Source organism: Zalophus californianus, chromosome 15, assembly GCF_009762305.2.
Source record: "Zalophus californianus isolate mZalCal1 chromosome 15, mZalCal1.pri.v2, whole genome shotgun sequence".
Lineage (NCBI taxonomy): Eukaryota > Metazoa > Chordata > Mammalia > Carnivora > Otariidae > Zalophus > Zalophus californianus.
Genome location: NC_045609.1, coordinates 5,394,180 through 5,415,276, shown reverse-complemented (window position 1 = coordinate 5,415,276; position 21,097 = coordinate 5,394,180). Strand labels below are relative to the sequence as shown.

At 41.1% G+C, this 21,097-nt stretch overlaps 1 protein-coding gene across 2 annotated transcripts in view; it reads left to right on the top strand.

The window, feature by feature from the left end:
* The window catches only part of PRKG1 (protein kinase cGMP-dependent 1), a 1,248,815-nt gene that overhangs the window by 1,078,288 nt on the left and 149,430 nt on the right, over positions 1-21,097 (top strand). For both annotated transcript variants that reach the window (XM_027593906.2, XM_027593897.2), the window contains exon 8: positions 11,367-11,432. In XM_027593906.2, the coding sequence (XP_027449707.1) occupies positions 11,367-11,432 (66 nt within the window). The remainder of the gene's footprint in view (positions 1-11,366; positions 11,433-21,097) is intronic.

Genomic DNA, 21,097 nt, shown 5'->3' with positions numbered 1-21,097 from the left:
GCCCCTTGTGTTGTTGTAGAAAAAAATTTTTTTTTACAGATTTTATTTATTTTTCAGAGAGAGCAAGCACAGTAGGGGGAGTGGCAGGCAGAGGGAGAAGGAGGCTCCCTGCTGAGCAAGGAGCCCCATGGGGGACTCGATCCCAGGACCTTGGGATCACGACCTGAGCTGAAGGCAGATGCTTAACCAGTTGAGCCAACCAGGCATCCCGAAAAATTTTAATCCCACATTGATGCATATTGAGGTTATTTCCAACGTTGTTATTACAGTGTTGTAGTAATATTTAATGTCATTATTTCCCAAAAGTGTGAGTACCTATGCGAGAAAATCACAAGAAAAAATGTAATACATGGTGCTGAATTGTTATACAAAACTGAATTATCTACAAAAAAAGGTTATACTAGATTATATTTTTACCAATAGTGTTTTCACAAGGTCTTTGCATTTCTCTCACTGTGTTTTGTGGCCTGTTTTCATGCTTAAAAGCTATTTCTTACTTGTCTAGGAAGGGTCCATGTAATTTGCTCATTTTTTAATTGAGGTGTTATTTTTTATATTCTATTGACTTGTAGAAACTCTACATAGTAAAGAAATTAGCTCTCAATTATTTAGGTATTTAAACTGTATAATATTTTACAACTATCTAAAATCATATACATAACTTAAAGTTGCTGGGCAAGGAAGGCAAGTCTAATATATTAAAAATCTTGGTAAAAATTGATTGATACATTCAATGAATCCAGTATCCTGTTTGCTTTTCCTAACCAACACTGACTATTTTGTTTGTATGCAGGGGTTCCACTTCAGCACTTTTTATTCAGATTGGTTTGTATAAGCATATAGCCATGAGTTTCCTTTCTTTACCAATGAAGCTGTTTCTTCTGTTTATCTGTGACTCAAAGTTGATCTTCAATTTGGATGAAATTATAGTATGTTAGATGAACTGGACTCTAAAATCACTTACTAATATTTAAAAAGCTATTTCTTTATTCAAATAATGCAAAATAGGAAATATTTGATGAGCAAGAACAAAAAAAAGGAAAAGATCTTTTAGAGTTGTCTCTACCTTAAAATTCTGAAAGTAATGATAATACTAAATGAAATTTCTAGATATTTCTCTTCCCTGAAAGAGCCCTATTAAGATCTCAATTTTAATTTTAAAGTATCAAAATATGATTTTATGAACATTTGTTATGTTTTCTTGACTTCTGATTGTGAATATATTATTTCAAGTGAACATGTCTAATTTCCATGTGAAAATACATTTTTAGTCACAGATAAACATGACTCATAGGAAAATCTATGCCATGATATGCCACTGACATATTTAGATAGTAGGTCATAATTATGGGCTTATCATGTCCTTTTCTGTCTAAAGCAATATCCTTGGATTCAGGATGAATTGTCTCAGGAGCATTGAAAACCATTATAATTGGAACTTTTGAAAAGTGTCCACGTTGCTAAAACTAATTACAGAGGAGAACAGAACAGTGATCTCAGTCACTATTGCGTATGTGTGTAATGAAACAGAGAATGGGGCACTTCCTCAAGGTCACGTACTAAGTTGCCAGTAGAACAAGAAATAAGAGACACTCTCCTGACACGGTGCCTCAGATTCTTTACAGGAGAGGACACACTCCCAGCTCGAAGTCACTTTAGGTAAAAGGCCTTTGAAATATGTGCACACACAACTTAACATTGGTTTCAAACAAGCATCAGTTGGGGTTTACCAGCACATCAGTTCTAGCCATCATTCTAGTATACTTCTGTTTCTGCTACTTTAAAGATAGGGAAAACAGAAGAATTACTTGTCAGCTCTGTGGAATGCAGAAGACATGCAAAAAAAAAGACCAATGCATTATTTTATTCTTTAAAGTACTTAGGACCCAGGGCACCTGGGTGACTCAGTTGGTTAAGCGTCTACCTTCAGCTCAGGTCATGATCTCAGGGTCCTGGGATCGAGTCCCGTGTTGTTGGGCTCCCTACTCAGCGGGGAGCCTGCTTCTCCCTCTCCCGCTGCCCCTCCCCCTGCTCGTGTGTGTGCTCTCTCTCTCTCTCTCTCTCAAATAAATAAAATCTTTAAAAAAAATAAAGTACTTATGACCCTTAAGACACACATGGAATAATATGTCTGTTAATATCTTCTCCCGTAATGCAAACTTTCTTTGACCCATTAAATTACAAAATTACATGTATCACTGTCTGAAAAGCAAAACCAACCACCGGGTTTATTTTGATCAAATTATTTTATGAAATATGGTTCAGAGAAGGGGAAGCATGGAGTTAAGAGGAAAGTGAATGTCTGATTTGAGTAAAAGAACAAACATTTATTGTGTTGTACTCCAGGGTTGACTTTTTTTTTTTTTAATTTTAATAGAGGAAAAATTTTCCTTCTCCTTTTTCCCTCTTAAATTAAAATACCTCTAAATCATTCAGAAGCAGACCCGATGGGCTCCTAAGAAAGCCATGGCAACATAATATCTAAAATCTATTCTTCTAAATGACTAATAAAATAATAACAGAGAATAAACCAGAAAAGCAAACTCTTTCTTCTTTCCATGAAATACACTCCAGGAAGACATTCTTTAAATTTGTAAGACTTTGCCAAAGAGTATATTATTCAAAGCTAGAGTACAGAGTAAATACTATTTGTAGTCTAGCAACAGCAACAAAAAAAACTAGGAATTTCCTCAGTGGTTCTTTCATACCCTAGCTATAATGGAGTGTAACAGAGAACACTCTTTAATGTCTATATAGAAGAGCAAAAGCCACCAGTCACATCAACATTCAGAGGAATGTATGTGTTCAAATATGGAATATAGAAGCAGTGTGGCTTACTTTTGACACTCACTTCAGCTCGTCTCACAAAGGGAGCACAATGGGAAAAGAAATAGCGGTATTTACTCCTCTGCAATTGCTTTCTCTCCCCTTTCAGTAATTCCATGTATTAGGTTGAACCATATGAAATGGCCGATAGCTGTGCAAAAGTGCCAATTTCATTTGGTTCAGCCTAATAAATATCTATGGTCGTTGTCACTGAAGCATGCCATAGAATGCGAAGTTCATAGGTCACATGAAAGATTCATGATGCCACCAATGCAACAGAAGTCCTAGAAAAAAACAAGGTGAAAATGGAGTTCTTCCAAATTCATCACTCTTATTGATTGTGACCTCCCATGGGCATAGATCAAAGAGGATTTGCATCCTCTGAGGAAGTGAATTAATACAGTGAGTGGAAATACCCAGCAGTGTTGCCAGGAAGAATAAACTTTGGGGTTATTATATGGATCACGCTTGGAATTGTTCCGCCTAGAGAAATATCCTCTTTGAGGTCACATCATGAGTCCATACTCTTGATGAGAAGCAGAGACTGCCATGGGTAGGCTAGTGCACCAGTGTTGACCGTGAGTTGGTTTATGTTCTTGATAATACAGTGATTTTCGTGCATTGGTTTTGTCATTACTCCTGCATTCTGTACTGGAAGAATCTAAAGGGTGGAGATCATATTTTCTCTTTGGATATATATTTATATATATCAATGGGTATACAGCAACATCTACTTTAAAAAGTCAAAAGGCCACCAGTGTTCTAAGATTACTCATCTAAAATGATTTCCTTGATACTTTATTTCATCAGAACATATGAAATGTTTCCTTTAATTGAGCTTGAGCTTTCCAGCTTATTGTTTTGTTTTTTTTTTAAAGATTTTATTTATTTATTTGAGAGAGAGAGAATGAGAGAGAGAGAGCACGAGAGGGAAGAGGGTCAGAGGGAGAAGCAGACTCCCCGCTCAGCAGGGAGCCCGATGCGGGACTCGATCCCGGGACTCCAGGATCATGACCTGAGCCGAAGGCAGTCGCTTAACCAACTGAGCCACCCTGGCGCCCATTTCCAGCTAATTGTTAAGGTTTTATATATTATGGTAAAGGAAAGAAAGCTTCACTTAGTTATTCTCTCTTTAAAGATTTTATGTATTTATTCCAAAGAACAAGTGAGTGTATGAATGTGAGTTGGGGGGCGGGGAGAGGGAGAGAATCACAAGCAGACTCCCCGCTGAGTGTGGAGCTTGAGGCTCAGGACCCTTGAGATCATGACCTGAGCCTAAATCAAGAGTCGGAAGCTCAACAGACTGAGCCACCCAGGCGCCCCCTTAATCTCTTCTTAAAAAATAAATCCTTAGAGTAGCCCCCAGCACTGAACGATGTGGCCTTGCCCTCCAGTCTGTTCTCCTGGCCTCTGCCTTCTTTCCCTCAGTCCCAGAATCCCCACCTTCTTTTTCTACAATACGCTATTTCCTACCTCGGGGCCCTTGCCTGTGGTGTAGATGTTTCCTAGAAAATACATCTCCTGACTCAGGTTGCTAACAAATCCTTCCAGTCTTACTGTTTAACATCCTCAGAAATGTTGTCTGCCCTCTGAATTGCCAAATGAGCACCTCCCTTATTACAGCTCTGACTGCATGCTGTTAGATTGGCATTTTCAGTTATATGCTTGCATACTGATTTAACTTCTGTCCCCACTAGACCTCAGGATTCAGGCATGCAGAATGTAATAGCCCCCAGTAAATATTTTTTAAAGGAATTATTGCCTTGTTATGATTATATTCACAAAACATGCAAATACTTAAGAATAATAAAGTGTTCGAAGGTTATTCACCAAGATGTTAACCTTAGTTATCTCCTGGTAGATGCCATCATAGTATTTTTTTATATTTCTCTCTTTTTTGAACTATTTTTTTCCATAATCAGTATGTCGACCTATTTCTTAGGTGGGTTTTTTTTACCTTTATAAATGCTACTAAAAGATAGTGGAAGTTTGCATGGGTGAACTTTTGAACTGGGCTGGAGGTTTCTTGGCAGCACCATCTCCCTGTGCATGAAGATAACAGGTGGGGTCTTCCAAGGAAACTGTTATTTGTCATGAGTGCAGGGCCTGAAAAGGTGATAGGTCAAAAAGTAGAGGACCTCCAACCCTAAATGACAGTGCAGAAACTTTTCTTTCCTGGATGTTTCCTTTGAAAGCTCTCATGCAAAGAGTTGACACAGCTAGATTTAAATTTGAAAATGTGCAACCAAGTACGACGTGGATGGGAAGAGGGATTGCGAAGGAGCACGGGGGCCAGTTACGAGGCCAGATCAGCATTCCTGGTTGGAATGGTGATAGCCCACATAGAGCAGTAGCTCTAGGAATGTACAGGAAGGAGAGGGACAATAGAGAAGGCAGAGATAGAGCCAGTCTGTGCAAACCTATGCAGTCATGGAGAGAACAAAGAATGAATTTAATCTTTTGAGCCCAGGCAAGTGGAAGAGTGGTGACGTCATTGACCCAAAGGGTGATGTCATAGGGTGCCCAACGAAAACCGAGGTTTTGCAGTTAAGAGGAAATGAGTTGGGTTTGAATTAGAGATTTCAGTGGAACGTCCAGAGGCAGGCATCCAGGAGGAGAGAGGTAAAGTCTAAAATGAAGTCTTCAGAGTCATTTATAAAGCTAGTAGTTGATACCAGAAGATGACGTGAGATTTCCCCAGTAAGAGAAGTCAGAGCAACAAACGGAAGGCCAGAAACAGAGTTTTGGAGGAACACCTATATTTTAGTGAACTAAGGTAAAGGATTCAGGAAAATAAATCGAGAAGGTGGTGTCAGAAAGAATTGGGAGACTGATTTATTATGGAAACTTAGGAAGGGAGTTTCCAGAGAGAAAGTGGAAAGGGTCACATGCTTCTGCGATGTCCTAGAGGACCCTAACGTGATGATATGATACTGATAGCGAAAAGTGACTGGTTGCTCACTCTATGCTGTCCCCGGTTAGAAGACACGTATTTATGTGCAGTGCATCGGTCCATTTTGCAGAGTGCAGGAGGTGTAAGTCATGTTGGAATCACTTCACGACCAAGTAGGCAGTAGAGTCGGTGACTAGCCTGATGCGGCTTTTTGTCCAAGAACACCTTACCTGCGCTGGGACCTAACTTTTAAATTGGAAGGCACAGTTGAATTTGCCACAAATTGTGCAATTCTGGTCCGTCCCTAATTCAGAGCGTAGTTTCATTTTAAGTGGCTGCTGGATGTTTATCGTCCCACTTGTAGTATGTTTGCCTTTGATTTCTGAGATGGAAAGGGTTTATTTGGTCCGACGTGAAGCAAACTCCACTGTGGACTTACACTGCTGCGCTTGACTAAGAGGGAAGGGCCGGGGGCCATTCATGGCTGTAAGCTCGCAAGTGTCAGTGTGCATGAAGGCTGGCTCGGAGGGAGGGCTCGGGCTCGGGAGCCAGCGCTCACATTACTCTCGAGCTGGGAAAGCTTCTCAGGCAGCTACTTTGCATGAGCTATGTTCTCCTTTGGCCTCCTAAGCTCTGTGTCGTTCCGCTGAGGTATCGACGTGCTCCAGAGTTCCCTCGCAGCCAGGAGGCATAAGAAAATTGCTTCAGAACGAGAAGAGCCCATGTAAACCCTTGCTATGGATTATTCAGACTCTGATAGTGATGCCACGGTGGGATACAGTGATGATGAAGATTCCAGTGATGAAGTTCGCAGCGTCTCAGAGTCAGTGTGCAGAAAACGGTGTTTGCAGATACTTGGGGTGCTTTTCATGCTCTATGATTTCATTGAAAGGAATTTCTAACTCCTCCAGAAAGGCTTACAAAGAGAGCCCTACTAAACTGCATAGCTTTGCCTGTGATTACTCATTAACCAACAGCACCTGGGGGTTGCTACAGTAGCTACCTGCACCATAGCCCGTGTTTGTTAATTGTCAGGCTGCAATCAACTAACCCACAGGTACAGCAATGGATGAGTAGGAGGTTTGGTTTTTAGAGACAATGTGCACGTTAGACCCAGACTCTTGTGTGGATACAGGTACATGACTTACTATAAAGAAGTGTGTTGAGTGTTAAGAGGCAGTACGTGTTCGGTGGATGTTTTTAATTAAGTATATTGTACATTATCGTATAATTCTAGTTATGAAATTATCTTGTGGTCAACGTCAATGGGACTTCCAAAATCTCCTGTAGTCTTCTGCCTAGAAATGATCGTATACCGTGATCTGTCAAAAAGTAAAACTCAAAGAAAGCTGTTTTTATAAATAACAGAATCTGCCTCCTTCCTCTTTCTCTCTTCTGAGCCAGTGTTACACGAAGCCCCTGCTAACTGGGCAGATGTTCTGTGTGAAACCAGGATCCTAGCAGCTGTGTATGGATAGAGAGAAGTTTAATAACCACATGGAGCTCTTAGGACCTCTGTATTAGACGAGTATGTAATGTTTTCTATCTCGATCTCATATTTCCTCGGACACACAAAGGAAATAAGCAGACACAGTAAGTCACAGTATTGTCAGCTTCTATGAGTAATACTGTCTCGCTAGAAGTTTCTACTGTCTCTCCTAAAATAAGGGGTTAGCACACGTCAATACTAGATCAGATAGCATTCTGTCTCTCACGGGAGCAGGCTGTCTGAGTCCACAGGGACAGCGTTTCTAGACACCTGCACAGACAGGCATAATGGCATGAAACACTTTAGGAGCAGAGATACAAAGACAGCGTAGTGGCAACATGAATTTGGCATGGAATGAACTTGGCATTTAGTTATTTCCTATTGTAACATTATTATAAAGCAACATCACAGGGCTAGCACATAGCCACAGATAGGAATTCAAACCCTATTAGAATCAAAATGATTTATTGATTTAGCTTTGCCCTTGAGCAGCCAGAAACATATGAATGCTGTTTTTATTAACAACTAAATATATTTTTTATGGTGACAGACATTATGACTTACTGCACTGAAGTCATTTTGCATTAGAATGCATTTAGAATTGCTGTCGTATTGCAGTCTGGTAGCAGAGTGTATAAGGAGTGGTATTTTGTGGAAAGACATGAGCCCTGGAGCCAGCCAGATCTGTGTTCAAATTCCAAAGCAGCAACTCACCAGCTATGGTTGACTCCGGGTGCGCTACTTAAACTTTATCCTCCTGTGTAAATCTGAGATTAAATACCCACCCTCTGCTATCTGCATTAAGTGAGATTTGTTCGAATCACCTAATACAGTTCCTGATATATACTAGGTACTGAGTAAATGGCAAATATTATAATCTAATGATTAATATATTGCTTTTCCCCATGGTATGCTTCTTCTCTGTTTTGACATATGTTACTTTACTAGATACTATGCCTGACTGTAGACCATAACTTACAGATTTTCCTTTTTAAAATAAAATAGTTCTAATTTCTCTTGACTTTGTGACTCTTCTGATATTTTATTTTTCCCCACCTCTATTTTAAAACATTTATGTGTTTTCTTTTTGTTGCAAGAAAATTGCATTCACTTGAAAAAGTAGATCCAATTTAGGCCAGATGATATAATAAAATTTTAAAATATTGCAAATTTGTGATGAAATAATTAAAAGATGAATATGCCCAGAGAATATATTCAGAACAAAGCATTATTTTGTATATATTATATTTTTAAAGACTTGACTAAATTGTCAAGATGGTAATTTATTTTAGGAAAATTCAGATTTAATATGTTTTCTGTAAAGCTGTGATAGGTGTTCTTTTGGTTTTTTAGACTAGCAGCAAGGTGTAGTAACGTACTACCATGAGCAACCTCCCAAGAAATAAGTCGTTCTTGGGGCGCCTGGGTGGCTCAGTTGGTTGGGTATCTTGCCTTCAGCTCAGGTCATGATCTCAGGGTCCTGGGATCAAGCCCTACATCAGGCTCCCTGCTCAGCGGAGAGTCTCCTTCTCCCTCTGCAGCTCCCCCCTGCTCCTGCACTTTCTCTCTCTCTGTCAAATAAATAAAACCAAAGAAAGAGAGAGAGAAAGACAGAGAGAAGGAATGAAAAGAAAAGAAAGAAAGGAAAGGAGAGGAGAGGAGTCATACAGTTTATGAAAGACCTACTGGGCGTTACTCATGTTTTCTGCCCATTGTTGTGTCCCCTTCACTAAAAATTCCTGCTCAGAAAGTGTGATCGTGGAGTTGAAAATATATCGTCTGCGCCCTTGGAGCAGAAAGAGTATCTGCATTCTGTTGGGTGGGAGCGTTTCGTAAACCGCTGGACAGCGTGGCCACACAGCAGATGAAAGAGCCAGAATCCACAGAAGAATGCGCTTCTCTCCATGAGCTGGGCGTTATGATAAACTTTAACTCTGTCACATTTAATACCCTCCAGGGAGTGCGCGCTCTTATCATTCCCACTTTCAAGGCTTTCATATAGCTTGTAGCTTGCTTCATAAAACCAAGACAGTGTGAGTGCAAAGCCTGCTCTCTGCTTGTCCGACGCACGGACTCAAGGCTGTGGTGCTTTTGCCATTCTTGTACCACACTCTTAGTAGGCACCTCCTGCATGCCCCTGCATTCGGGGTAAGATGGGGAGTAAAACTAGCCAGGGAACCTGCCCTCCTGTGCTTTAGTGGGAGGGAGATAGAATCTCCAACCAAGTGACCCCACAAATAAACGTATAGATGACAAACCACCATAGGTACTTGGGTCGAGAGGTACATCAGGCCGTGAGAACAGATGGGCGGAGAACCTGGTCTAGTTAATTCTAATGAATTGGGGAAGGGGCCTGTAGGTGGGGCGGGGGGGTGGCTGATATATTCAGCAGAGAACAGAGGTGGCCAGTTTGGCTGGAAGGTGGGGGTGTGAGGGAGGCACTGACAGAATCCTGCGGGGGGGGCGAGGAGACTGGAAGGAAAGTTGTAGACTCAGAAGCGAGCTTAGTATGACATGTGGATTAAAGATATGCACTCATTCATAGCTTCTCTCCTTTAATAGCAGTAACCTGTGAGAAACAGAAGTGGAAAGACTGCTTTCATAAGAGAAAGTGATGATATAATTCTTTAAAAAAAAAAAAAGGCCTAGTGAAAAAGATTAAGAAATTTCACTTAACCTAAAATTAGCTGCGAACAAGTGGAGGGCCATGTGATGTGATTGTACAGAAAATCAATATAATCAAAAAGTCCTTCTTCTGAAATCAGTGTATAAATGTAACACACCTCTACCAGAATCCCAGTGTGGGTTCCTTGGAAGTGGAAACGTGATTTTAAAGCCTCTGTGAAATATGAATGCTTAACAACGTCATCAAGCTATTTCTGAAAAATAATTTTAGTAAGGGGGCACTTGTTTACCAAATATTCAGTACTAATGGGTACTATAAAACAACTGTAATTTTATTTCTTTACTTTTTTAAAGTTTTTATTTAAATCGTCTCTACACCCAGTGTGGGGCTTGAACTCATGACCTCAAGATCAAGAGTCGCATGCTCTACCAACTGAGCCAGCCAGGCACCCCACAACTGTAATTGCAATGTCATGGTGTGGCCACAGTGAAAGACATATCAGTAGAAAAAGTACTGGGTTCAGAATATATGTGAGAATGTAGTGTATTTTGAAAAAATAAAAATTCAGTGGGTACATCTTTATTTTCAAGACTTTAACAGCCTACTATTAGAGACCTCTGATAATTGGATTATGATTTGTATAATGTATTATTAACAGTATATTATTTCTGTATATTGCTCTGTAATGTATTTCAAACTTATATTTATCATTATATTAACTTTGAAATTTTACTTTTCTAGGAAAAGGAGTACGTTTTCATATATAACTTACTGTTTCTATGCAGTGATACTATGACATTTTTAGTAGCTCAGAATGAAATGTGAATGTTAATTTACAAAGTCTGTCTTTGACCTCTGGGTAAGACGAGAAATATAAGGACACATTTTTAAAGGTTTAAGAAATCCCTAGATATGCCTACAGTGACAAATCGGATATTTCCAAACAGTATATACATATTCCAATCAGAGCCATTAAGATTTGTCAGATACTCTTGAAGAACCGAGAACTCTGGTATAGATGAATAACTGTGTGTTAGAAGTTGCCAAAACGTTAGCCACATTAAAACAGGGTCTCTAAGGTGATAATTAAAACAGATCCATTGTTCTCAAGGTTATAAGAATAAATTCATACACAAATGGATCACTCAGTCCTCAGAAATATATCTTCAGGTCCTTTAAAAACTCTCATTACGTCATTACCGTCCTCATCATTATCCAGTTAACTCCTGAATTCCCAAAAAGAGCACAGGGAATGAGGATATAAAATTTTGTTTCCCTTGTATAAATGATACTTTAAGATCGAAAATTCTAACTTCTGGATTATAACTGTAGGATTTCAGGGATTCATGGCAAGAGTAAGGTGGTTCCACAGGACAAAGAAATTTGAGACATGAGCGAATCATAACCCTGGGGATGGATAAATCGAGGGGTATACCTAATTCATTGTGTTTCCTGAAATTGATCGCAATGATCACTTTTCTTTGATGGTAAAGGTTATTTTACTTCAACATCTCCCTCTTTTTTTTATATAGGGAGGATGTGAGGACAGCAAACGTGATTGCCGCAGAGGCTGTGACCTGCCTCGTCATCGACAGAGAGTGAGTACACTGCGTTATTCTGCGTACTGCACGCTCCGATCCATGCCGTGCATAAATTCTTGGAATTAGATGTTGTTTTATGGAGTTATTAACACTTGTTTGATATTCTTTCATTTTAAAATGGGCTGTATATTTGATTCTCATTCCCTATCATTCTTGGAAGTGGCTGGCTCTGCCATTCTGGCCTTGAGAGTTTCCACAGGGTGCTTAACCAGTGTGAGCCCCACTGCAGTTAGCTTGTTTACAAGCATGGACCATCATGCAATGTCACAGAAATGTTGTCAGGATTCACGAGACGCAAGGAAATCATGGATCCCAGTGGTTTTTTTGTGTTTTGTTGTTGGTTTTGGTTTTGGTTTTTGTTTTTCTTCTTTTGTTTTTACTGGGCAGTATCTTAACAATGCTAGCTATTTGGGTAAATTTTTAGAATAATAATTATTATTACTGCTATAGAATATATAATAATGTTAGTATTATTATTACTACTAAGAAATGGATCATCCTTCAGCATGTTCTAGTTCTCTCGATTCTCCCATCCTCAGATTCCTATAAGGGAAGCATTTAAGGAAGATGCTTTGGGAGAAAACATTTCAGACATAGGTGTATATTTAGGGCCATGACAAGTGTGTTTGATGATGTCCATCCCTGTTCGTTCTCTCCATCTGGCTTTGCTAGTCTCATTGCCTGCGTGCTTTATCAGTTAAACTGCAAATCCCCGATTACTGACGCTCCAAGGGCCTGGGTAAAATGTGTGTGCGCGATCTGGAAGCAGTCCTCCAGACTCTTCCTCGTTGCTGTGTGTGGAGAAGTATATCAGAAAAGCCAAGTGGCTGACTCAAGAGAAAGAACTGCAAACACCCGTTTCGTGAAGTCAATAGATCTGGATAGGCTGTGGGTGTTGGGATAGCCTGCCCCTGGGGGCCGGATGTGAGCAGTCCAGAATGATGGAGGTGCATGTGGGGCTCAGCAAGCTCTAGGTAGAGAGGGATCCCACCTGATATACCGATCTCAATTCTGGAGGCCCCTAGAACAAGATCAATGGCATAACCGCAGAACGGGGTGTCCGTGAATGTCTCTAACACAGATATTCTTTATCTGGTTCCAACAAACAACCATTACCCAGTTGTTTCCTTCATTTGCCTAACATCTTACTGAGGATCTACCACGTGCAAGTCTTTGGGTTTGGTGCCATGAGAAGAATCCGAGGAGCAGCACAGATGCTGGTTTTGGGGGTTTGCTTCTACAAGAGAATCTGTGACCTATGCACAAGACAGAAAGTGGGAAGGGTCCAGAGCACACACTTAGGGGACTCCCGCGAAGGGAGTGACGACTACTAAGGAGAATCAGGGAAGTCTTTGTGAAGGACAGGGCATGATTGGGTGGATCTGGAAGTACAGGCAATAGAAATAGTTTGAACAGGACAACAGTTCTCCTAAGGGAACAACCATTGCAGCTGGCCGGGGGAGGGGGGAGGCTGGGTCAGGGTGGTTGGCAGAGGTGCTGGGGCAGGTGAGTTCACAGACACGTCGGGGCTGGTTCACTCAATGTTGGGATGAGGGTAACTGAGAGTTTTATGCGACAAAATAGTGCCACTCTATCACTGTATTGCTAGACTAATCTGAGAATACTGAGTAAGATGAATAAGAGGCAGAATATCTGCTTAGCATCTGTACATCCAAGCGGTGATCATGAGACCTGTTACAAGGGGACTGCATTACAATGAAGAGGTGAAACCAAAGGGCTTACTTCTTGACTGAATGTAAAAGGCATAGAAGGAATTAGGGGTGTACTCAGGATCGAGAACATCTGGAGGGAGTATAGAGGAATCCATTTGGGAGGCACCATGGTATTCCATTACAAATATAATGAATGTGACGTACAAGATGGACACTCAGGAACAGATGCCCAGCAGGAGATAGAAAAAGTAAGACAAGAGCTCTTGTTAGAGTCAACTTAAAATTCACTTAAAAATTGCTCATGTAAAGTTAACAGCTGAAGCCACGGCATTGGATGGAATTGCATGAAAGAAGAGAGAAGAAGATAAAAGGACCAAGTTTAGAAGTTGGGAAAATTCTTACATTTAAGAATGAGGCAGGAGGATGAAAAAAAAAAAAAAAAAACAGTAAATAATACTAAAGCGTTGGCTATCAGAGCCATGCTGGAAACCTCACAAGCCAAGAGAAGATTCACGAGAGGAAGGACAGTCAGCTGCATTCTGCGCAGGTGGAAGCCAAGAGGTATACAGATAGAGGAAAAAAGTTTCGGTCAGGTGGTGAGAATGGTGTCCAGCCTGCAGGGAGTGAGTAGGCACTGGGGAAGTGAGATCACCCAGACTAAGGGCTCTTTCCTTCAGGAACTTGGTAGAAGCTAAGGAGGGAAGGAGGGACGAAGGGAGGTGCAGCATGAGGCATTGGTGGGCACCTGGAGAGTGTCCGCGTGATGAGCACGCACACACATCCAGGAAGATGGAGCAAACGAAATACTAGAGGGAATATTTGATGGAAATGGGGCCACAGAGGAAGAGATGGTGAGCAAACAAGAAAAGAATATTTGGAGAACATAGGTTTCTTTCTTTTTTTTTTTTTATTTCTAAAAGGAGAGGTAGAAAATTTGTAGAGATGTAGATCAGGAAAGTTACAGGAACTCAGATGGTCTTGACCTTGCCTCTAAAGTATAAAGCAAGAGGGGCGCCTGGCTGGCTCAGTCAGTAGAGCATGTGACTCTTGATCTTGGAGCCATGAGTTTGAGCCCCACGTTGGGTGTAGAGATGACTTCGAAGTAAAATCTTTTAAAAAGAAAAATAATAGGGACGCCTGGGTGGCTCAGTCGTTAAGCATCTGCCTTCAGCTCAGGTCATGGTCCCAGGGTCCTGGGATCGAGCCCCTCATCGGGCTCCCTGCTCCGCGGGAAGCCTGCTTCTCCCTCTCCCACTCCCCCTGCTTGTGTTCCCTCTCTCGCTGTGTCTCTCTCTGTCAAATAAATAAATAAATAGAATCTTAAAAAAATAAAATAAAATAAAGTTTAAAGCGAGAAAATCTGACTCGACTTTCTGAGGCTGTGGATGTGCCAGGTGACTGGGGTGGACAGGGAATCATATTGGTCTATATCCCTACAGTCCTTTAATAATTTATGAATTTCCACATGCATGGGATCCCAGCTGGAAAGTAGACAGGATGTTCAATAGAAGAGGAAGTGGAAGCCCATGGAAGTTGAATAACTTGATAAGATTTCCTGGTAAACAGTAAGCCCAGATTAATCAGAGAAACAAACTAGGTGGGATTTTGTGGGCAGTCTGGTCCTGCTTCTTCAACTGAGTTAAGGGCGGTCCTGAGGAGTGAGGGAATGCCACGTAGCATCGTATACACACTTTTGCCCTCATCCAATTTTCTTTTTTTTCAAACCTAATCATATATATAGTGTGCTCTGGGTGATGCATGGGCTTTGTCAAATAAAACCCAATAGTTGAATCCTGACTACACGATGTTTTGAGATTATGGGCAGTTACATAAATTCTAAGTCTCAGTTTCCCTATCTGCAAAATGGGATTACGTAAAGTTAAGGTTGTTTTGAAGATCAAACAGTTTATTATATGTGAAGGTCCGTGCACATCACAGGATGTGTAGTAAGCGTTCAACGAATGTGCTCTCCTCTTCTCGCAGAAGGCACAGGAACCCCTCTGATTTAGCAGTTTTTCTATCTGGCAGAAGTTTGTCCTTCGGAATATATACAGAGCGAACCCCTGGAGAGGGGAGAAGTATAGAGAACATGGCCTGCCTGCAGAAGTCAGAATGTGCATTTCTGTAGAAGTGAGAATGTGCATTTCTGTATCTTAGAGGAGAAGCAGGTCTTCCCACCAAATGTTGAACTCACGCCTTAAAAAGCAAAACAAAACAAAGCAACCAACACCAACAACCACTGTAACTTAAGGCTCCTGTCAAGAGCCTGCTGCTGGAACCTAATTTATGGCCAATTAGGGGAGCACCAGGGCTTCATCCCCTGCAAACAGATGGCAGACATTAGAGCTGTCAACAAAGGGCGCCTGGGTGGCTCAGATGGTTAAGCGTCTGCCTTTGGCTCAGGTCATGATCCCAGGGTCCTGGGATCGAGTCCCGCATCAGGCTCCCTACTCCTTGGGAGCCTGCTTCTCCCTCTGCCTCTCTCTCTCTCTCTCTCTCTCTGTCTGTCTGTCTCTATCTCTCATGAATAAATAAATAAATCTTAAAAAAAAAAAGAACTGTCAACACAAGGAGCTTCTTTCTTAAATTTACAAGTGAGGTACCATGTTATATAAGCCAGTAATTATGCTTTATCATTCCAGAGGGAGAGCAAAAGAACTATTGTAACTAATCATGCATGTCAGAATTTCTTTTAGAAAATGCTCATTGACAAACTAGAAAATGATAAACAGATACATGGTTTTCCCAAAAAGTATTCTCTGATGATTAGATTCTTGCAGCCTCATCATGCTCTTAGTAACTATGTGCAGTGATTCTAGATTTTGTGAAAATTGACTAAAAAAGAAGGATATCTAACAGGATGGTCTATTTCCATGAATAGAATTTGCAAATATTTAAAAAAAAATAACTAGGTGTCTTTAGCACCTCTCGTTTTAGAATCCATGAAAATACATAAATGTAAAAGTAAGTACATCACTGCATTCTATAATAGGTTATGCAATGCCTACTTTTTCATTGACATGAATTGTTGATAAAGCTAGAGATTCAAGGAAGATCATTTATTTTCTGACATGTTGAGATCATTGTTAAAGATAGTAACATAACTGCTAGTAAGTTTTATAAGAGTTTTATATTTTTTCCCAGGAAATGAAGATCTAAGTTAGAGTCCTAACTATCCCTGATTTACTGTGTAACTTCCAAGATGTAGCCATACTGGTTATGAAAATTAAACTATTTTCTTACTGGTTGGTAAATGGCAGTGGTCTGGGTTCCCTGTGGGTCCCTTGTACTCCCCTACTGCCCTGGTCATCTGATGTCCCCACCCATGGCTCTCCCAATCTCTCCTGGATGCAATAACTAAAAGGTGACTTCTGGTAGACCCCAGTACAAGTATCCATTCTGATAGGCCAATTCCTGTGTCATGCTGTTAATTGTTTTAACTATCACCCCTGGTAATCTCGAGCTAAAATAATGTCTCATCACCATTGGTTTTCAAACTTTTCTTTTACCAAATCCATTGTTTAAATAAAATAGAAAAAAAGCAGGAACTTTTCTGGCTCCATGGGGATAAAATCCCTAGAGTACCCAAAGGTTTTCCCTCTGTCCCTCTAAATTATTCCAGGTGATGCCTAAGGCCTTCCATGGGACTCCAGGAGTCACTAAAATAATTTACAAACCACATATGGCTAACATTTACATCACTGAATTTGGGATATTTGGTTATACTTTGGAGTCAGTTGTGGCTTGAGACAGTTGTCCCTGAGACACAATGGGGGATGGAAACCAAGAACTAGCCCAGAGGACGTGCAGTGTGCTGGGGCATAGAAATGATGAGATTAGGAGGGGGTCTCAAATATCAGATTATAGGACATTGCCCATGGCACTTTTAGAAACCAAGGTATCCCTATAGATCAGGGAACCTGGGGAGATGATGGTTCAAACTTTTAACCTCCTAGAGCTCTCATTGCCTCATTTGTAATAGGCATATTTGTGCCATGTGTTTGAAAGAGTAGCAAGACTCTAGCTATGGGGCTAGTGCTTAGGAAGCAACTGATAAGTCTAAGGACGGACCCAAGACCCATCAAACATAGGAAAGCAAACAGGTTACCAAGACAGATTGGACGATGAGAAAAAGTCACTGGAACTGGTACACTGAGACTATTTCTCAGTACCCAAATGGGGGCTTAGGTATCAAAATTGGGGTGAGAACTAGTCTATAGGAAATTTTACATTTATTCATTAAGAAATTTCACAATGAATGTCTGCTTCCTGTCTCCGATACACAGACTCCTGAAATAAACAAGACACAAATTCAATACAGGCCTGAAAACTGAGTAACATAGGGCTAGCTCAGAGACAACTCTTTGTCTATATTAAATTTGTGCGTGTTTGTTTCTTTACCAGGGCTGGTAGCAAAACCTCCTATGTTCTGACCACCCTACCCCCCACCTGTAGCTCTTTCCAGTACTAGTTTCCAGCTCTTTAGCCAACGCTTCCATCAGTCTCCAGAGATCCTGCTTCCGACCCAGGTCTCCACCAGATTGCTCCCCAGCTTTCTCAATTCTGGCGGGTTGGTTCCTTCCCACTTGCTTTTGCTATGGCTAGTCAGTTCCATTCCAAGGTCAAGGAAAAACAAACAAAAATACTAAATCCACTTCATCCGCGCCCTGGGCTAGGTATATCAAAAAGTTGGCCAGCCAGGCAAGAGCCTGGGAAGCCTTGTATATCAGGACTTCGTGCCAGAGGAGATGGAAACTTACGGAGAAAATTGCATTTATCTAGCTTCTCTCAGGGGGAGGTGCTGTAGATGTTTCTGATAAGCAACTGGTGTGGGGGCTGAGACTCACTTAAGATACAGACTCAAGGAAGAGCAAATGATCCCTAAACTGCCCAACAAAAATGGTGGGTTGCATTAAGAGCAAGAGTTTTATTTTCTGAGTAGAATATGCTGTGTGAAGAAGCCGGAGCTACATGACTTAAACCAGGGGCGGAAAACTTTCTCTATAAAGGGCAGCTACTAAGTGTTTATGCTTTGTGGACCCTGTGTTCTTGGTTATAGCTACCCAGCTCTGCTGTAGTCACGAGAAATGAACCAAACACAACACATAAATGAATGAGCATGCCTGTGTCCCGGTAGGCTTTGTTTATGGACACGGAAATGTGCATTTCATATTTTCAGGGGTTAAGAAGTATTACTCATCTCTGGAGATTTTTTTCATTTCCACCATTTAAAAAATGTCAAAATTATGCATAGCTAACGGCCATACAAGGAAAACAGACAATGGGCTGTATTTGGCTCATGAGGCATAGTTTTGCCGACCCCCGACTTAAACGCTGTTAGAGAATTGAGCGCTGCCCCCAGTGGTCCTGTTCCGATCTCCCTCCCTGCTGTGCTCTGCCTTTTAAACAAAGCAAATACATAAAGACACAGATTGGCAGTGCCCTCGGGTGCTGGTCCCTGCGATGCCGTCTCTCCGCTTGCCTCTCCCTCCCTGACACCCATCCACCTAAGTTCCCTCTTACCCTCAGTCCCCCATAAGCATAATCCTTGTGCGTCTTTGACCACATAAGCCTGCATGTGTGCGTGCGTGCAGCACACACGCACACACACACAGCTTTCTGTTTTTGATCCTTGTTCTTCTCTCTCTCTTTTTTTTTTTAAGATTTTATTTATTTATTGGAGAGAAAGGGAGGGTGGCAAGGGGAGAGGGAGAAGCAGAATCCCCGCTGAACTGGGAGCCCCATGTGACGCGGGACTTGATCCCAGGAGCCCGGGATCATGACCTGAGCCAAAGGCAGGTGCTTAACCAAACGAGCCACCCAGGTGCCCCTTCTTATTTCTACTCTTGCATTCTCTAGGACTTCACTTTAGCTTTGCATTAACTTAGGTAATAGCTAATTAGAAATTAAGATGGTTCTCTGCAAGAGTTATTTGCATTTTGAGGACATAACCCAAAGACAGAGAAATCCTAAAAATACAAAAGATTTTAGTATTTCCGGTGCAATGAGGGAGGACAACAGGCAAAGGCTTTGTAGAGAGCAAAATCTTTCAGGCACCCTTCTGACCCCACCAGCCACGTCAGTCTCACGAGGGCCTATGCGCCCAGGGTTATTTGTCCCCCTTAGGTCTCCTGTGTCTTCCTTATATAACTTGCCATTCTGTGTGCACACGATAGGACCATAGGGACCACATGCCACGATGCCTGTAGTCACATTGGTTAACTGATAGGGTGATAAACTTAAAATATTTCACAGCCTCAGCCTTTCCTACAGCCTAAATGGATTTTATTTTGGTTCCTTTTCCAGAATGAAATCTAGGGGTGATGTGAGGATATTTGCAGGCTGATCACAAAACCAAGTATGCCTTACTAGGATTATATCAGCTGCGATCATTTGGGCTTGTCTTTTTCTATGGAGCTGTTATTGATAGGTATGCTTTATAAAAAAAAAAATATATTAAGCAGGAAAGATAAAATCCAGAAATGTAGAAGACAGAGAGACATTATATTTGTTCAGTTCAATGATGTGACTTGAATGATAGCATGCCCTGAGCAAGCATGATCTGACTATGAAATAAGCACGTTTCCACTAGAAAAGAAGTATATCTAAGAGACCATTTGTGGTTTTAGTAATGGAAAGAAAGGGGTGGGGACAGTAGTTTGTCATGTGTGCCTATCCCAACGCTTTAAAGTGGCAGACCTTCCTCCTACTGCAAGTCCTTACAGAGACAATACATAGCATCCCTGGAGAAGTCTTTGAGAAGGCCCACTTTCTTGCTTCATCCACCTAACTAGAAATTACTGCTTACCTGCTATATGTCAGCCATTCAGACATCTAGTGGCTAGAGTTCTAAAGGCAAATATGTAAATATCGTATTACTTATTTTCACATCTATATTATGGATCACTTCCAGCTCTTGTCTGTAAAGTGACAAATCCATCGTGGTTCTAACAGTACTCTTTCGAAAGCTTTTGACTCTGTTCAAAATAAAAGCAGTCCAATGTCATTAATATGTGGGTAGGCCATTAATCAAAATGCACTAAATTTTTGATTTGAAAAACCTTGTTGAAAACTTTTAGATGGTCCATGGGTTATTTGGAAAGTCATAGCAGAGACATAAGAAGGAGAAGTAGGAGGTAGCTTGCAGACTGGGGCTTGACAAACGATTTCCATAAAGGATGAGATTGTAAATATCGTCTGTCCCAAAGACTGAACTCCGCCGTTTGGCCCAAGGGTCATGGTTTGCTAACCTCTGTCATAGGTCAACTTTCTTTTACAAGTGACACAATTGGGTCCAGGGGTGTCAGGTGCACTCAAGTCATACTGTTCCATACAATGAAAGAATCAAGATAGTTAATATTTTTACGTTCTTGTCTTCTAATGCTGTATCTTAGAATTTTAGAACTTAATGAGACTTTGAAAAACCTCTCTTCCAAATTCCTTAGAAAAGAGAAAGGTGAGTTCCAGAGGGAATATGGACTTTCTAAGTTCTTTTTTTTTTTTTAAGATTTTATTTATTTATCTATTTGAGAGAGAGAGGATGAGAGCACAAGCAGGGGGAGGGAAAGGGAGAAGCAGACTCCACACTGAGCATGGAGCCTGATGTGGGACTCGATCCCAGGACCCCAAGGTTGTGACCTGAGCCAAAATCAAGAGTTGGATGCTCAAATGACTGAACCACCCAGGTACCCTGAGTGTCCAAATTCTTTAGTGCCAGGGATGGGATTACAAGGCAGCTCTCATGATATCTGGTTCAGTGCTTTTTCACCTGAATATGATTTAAATTATCAAGGTAGAAAACTCACGCATTTATTAATTCAATAACCACATAGTGAGTATCCAGTCTGTGTTAAGCCTTAGGGTCAGCGCTGTGATAAATAGAAATGCATAAAAAGAGATAGTTGATCCAAGAAGCTCATAATCATGAAAATGAACAAACTGTATAATGATAGAAGAGTCCACCTGAAAAAGAAGAAATGGATGGTGAGA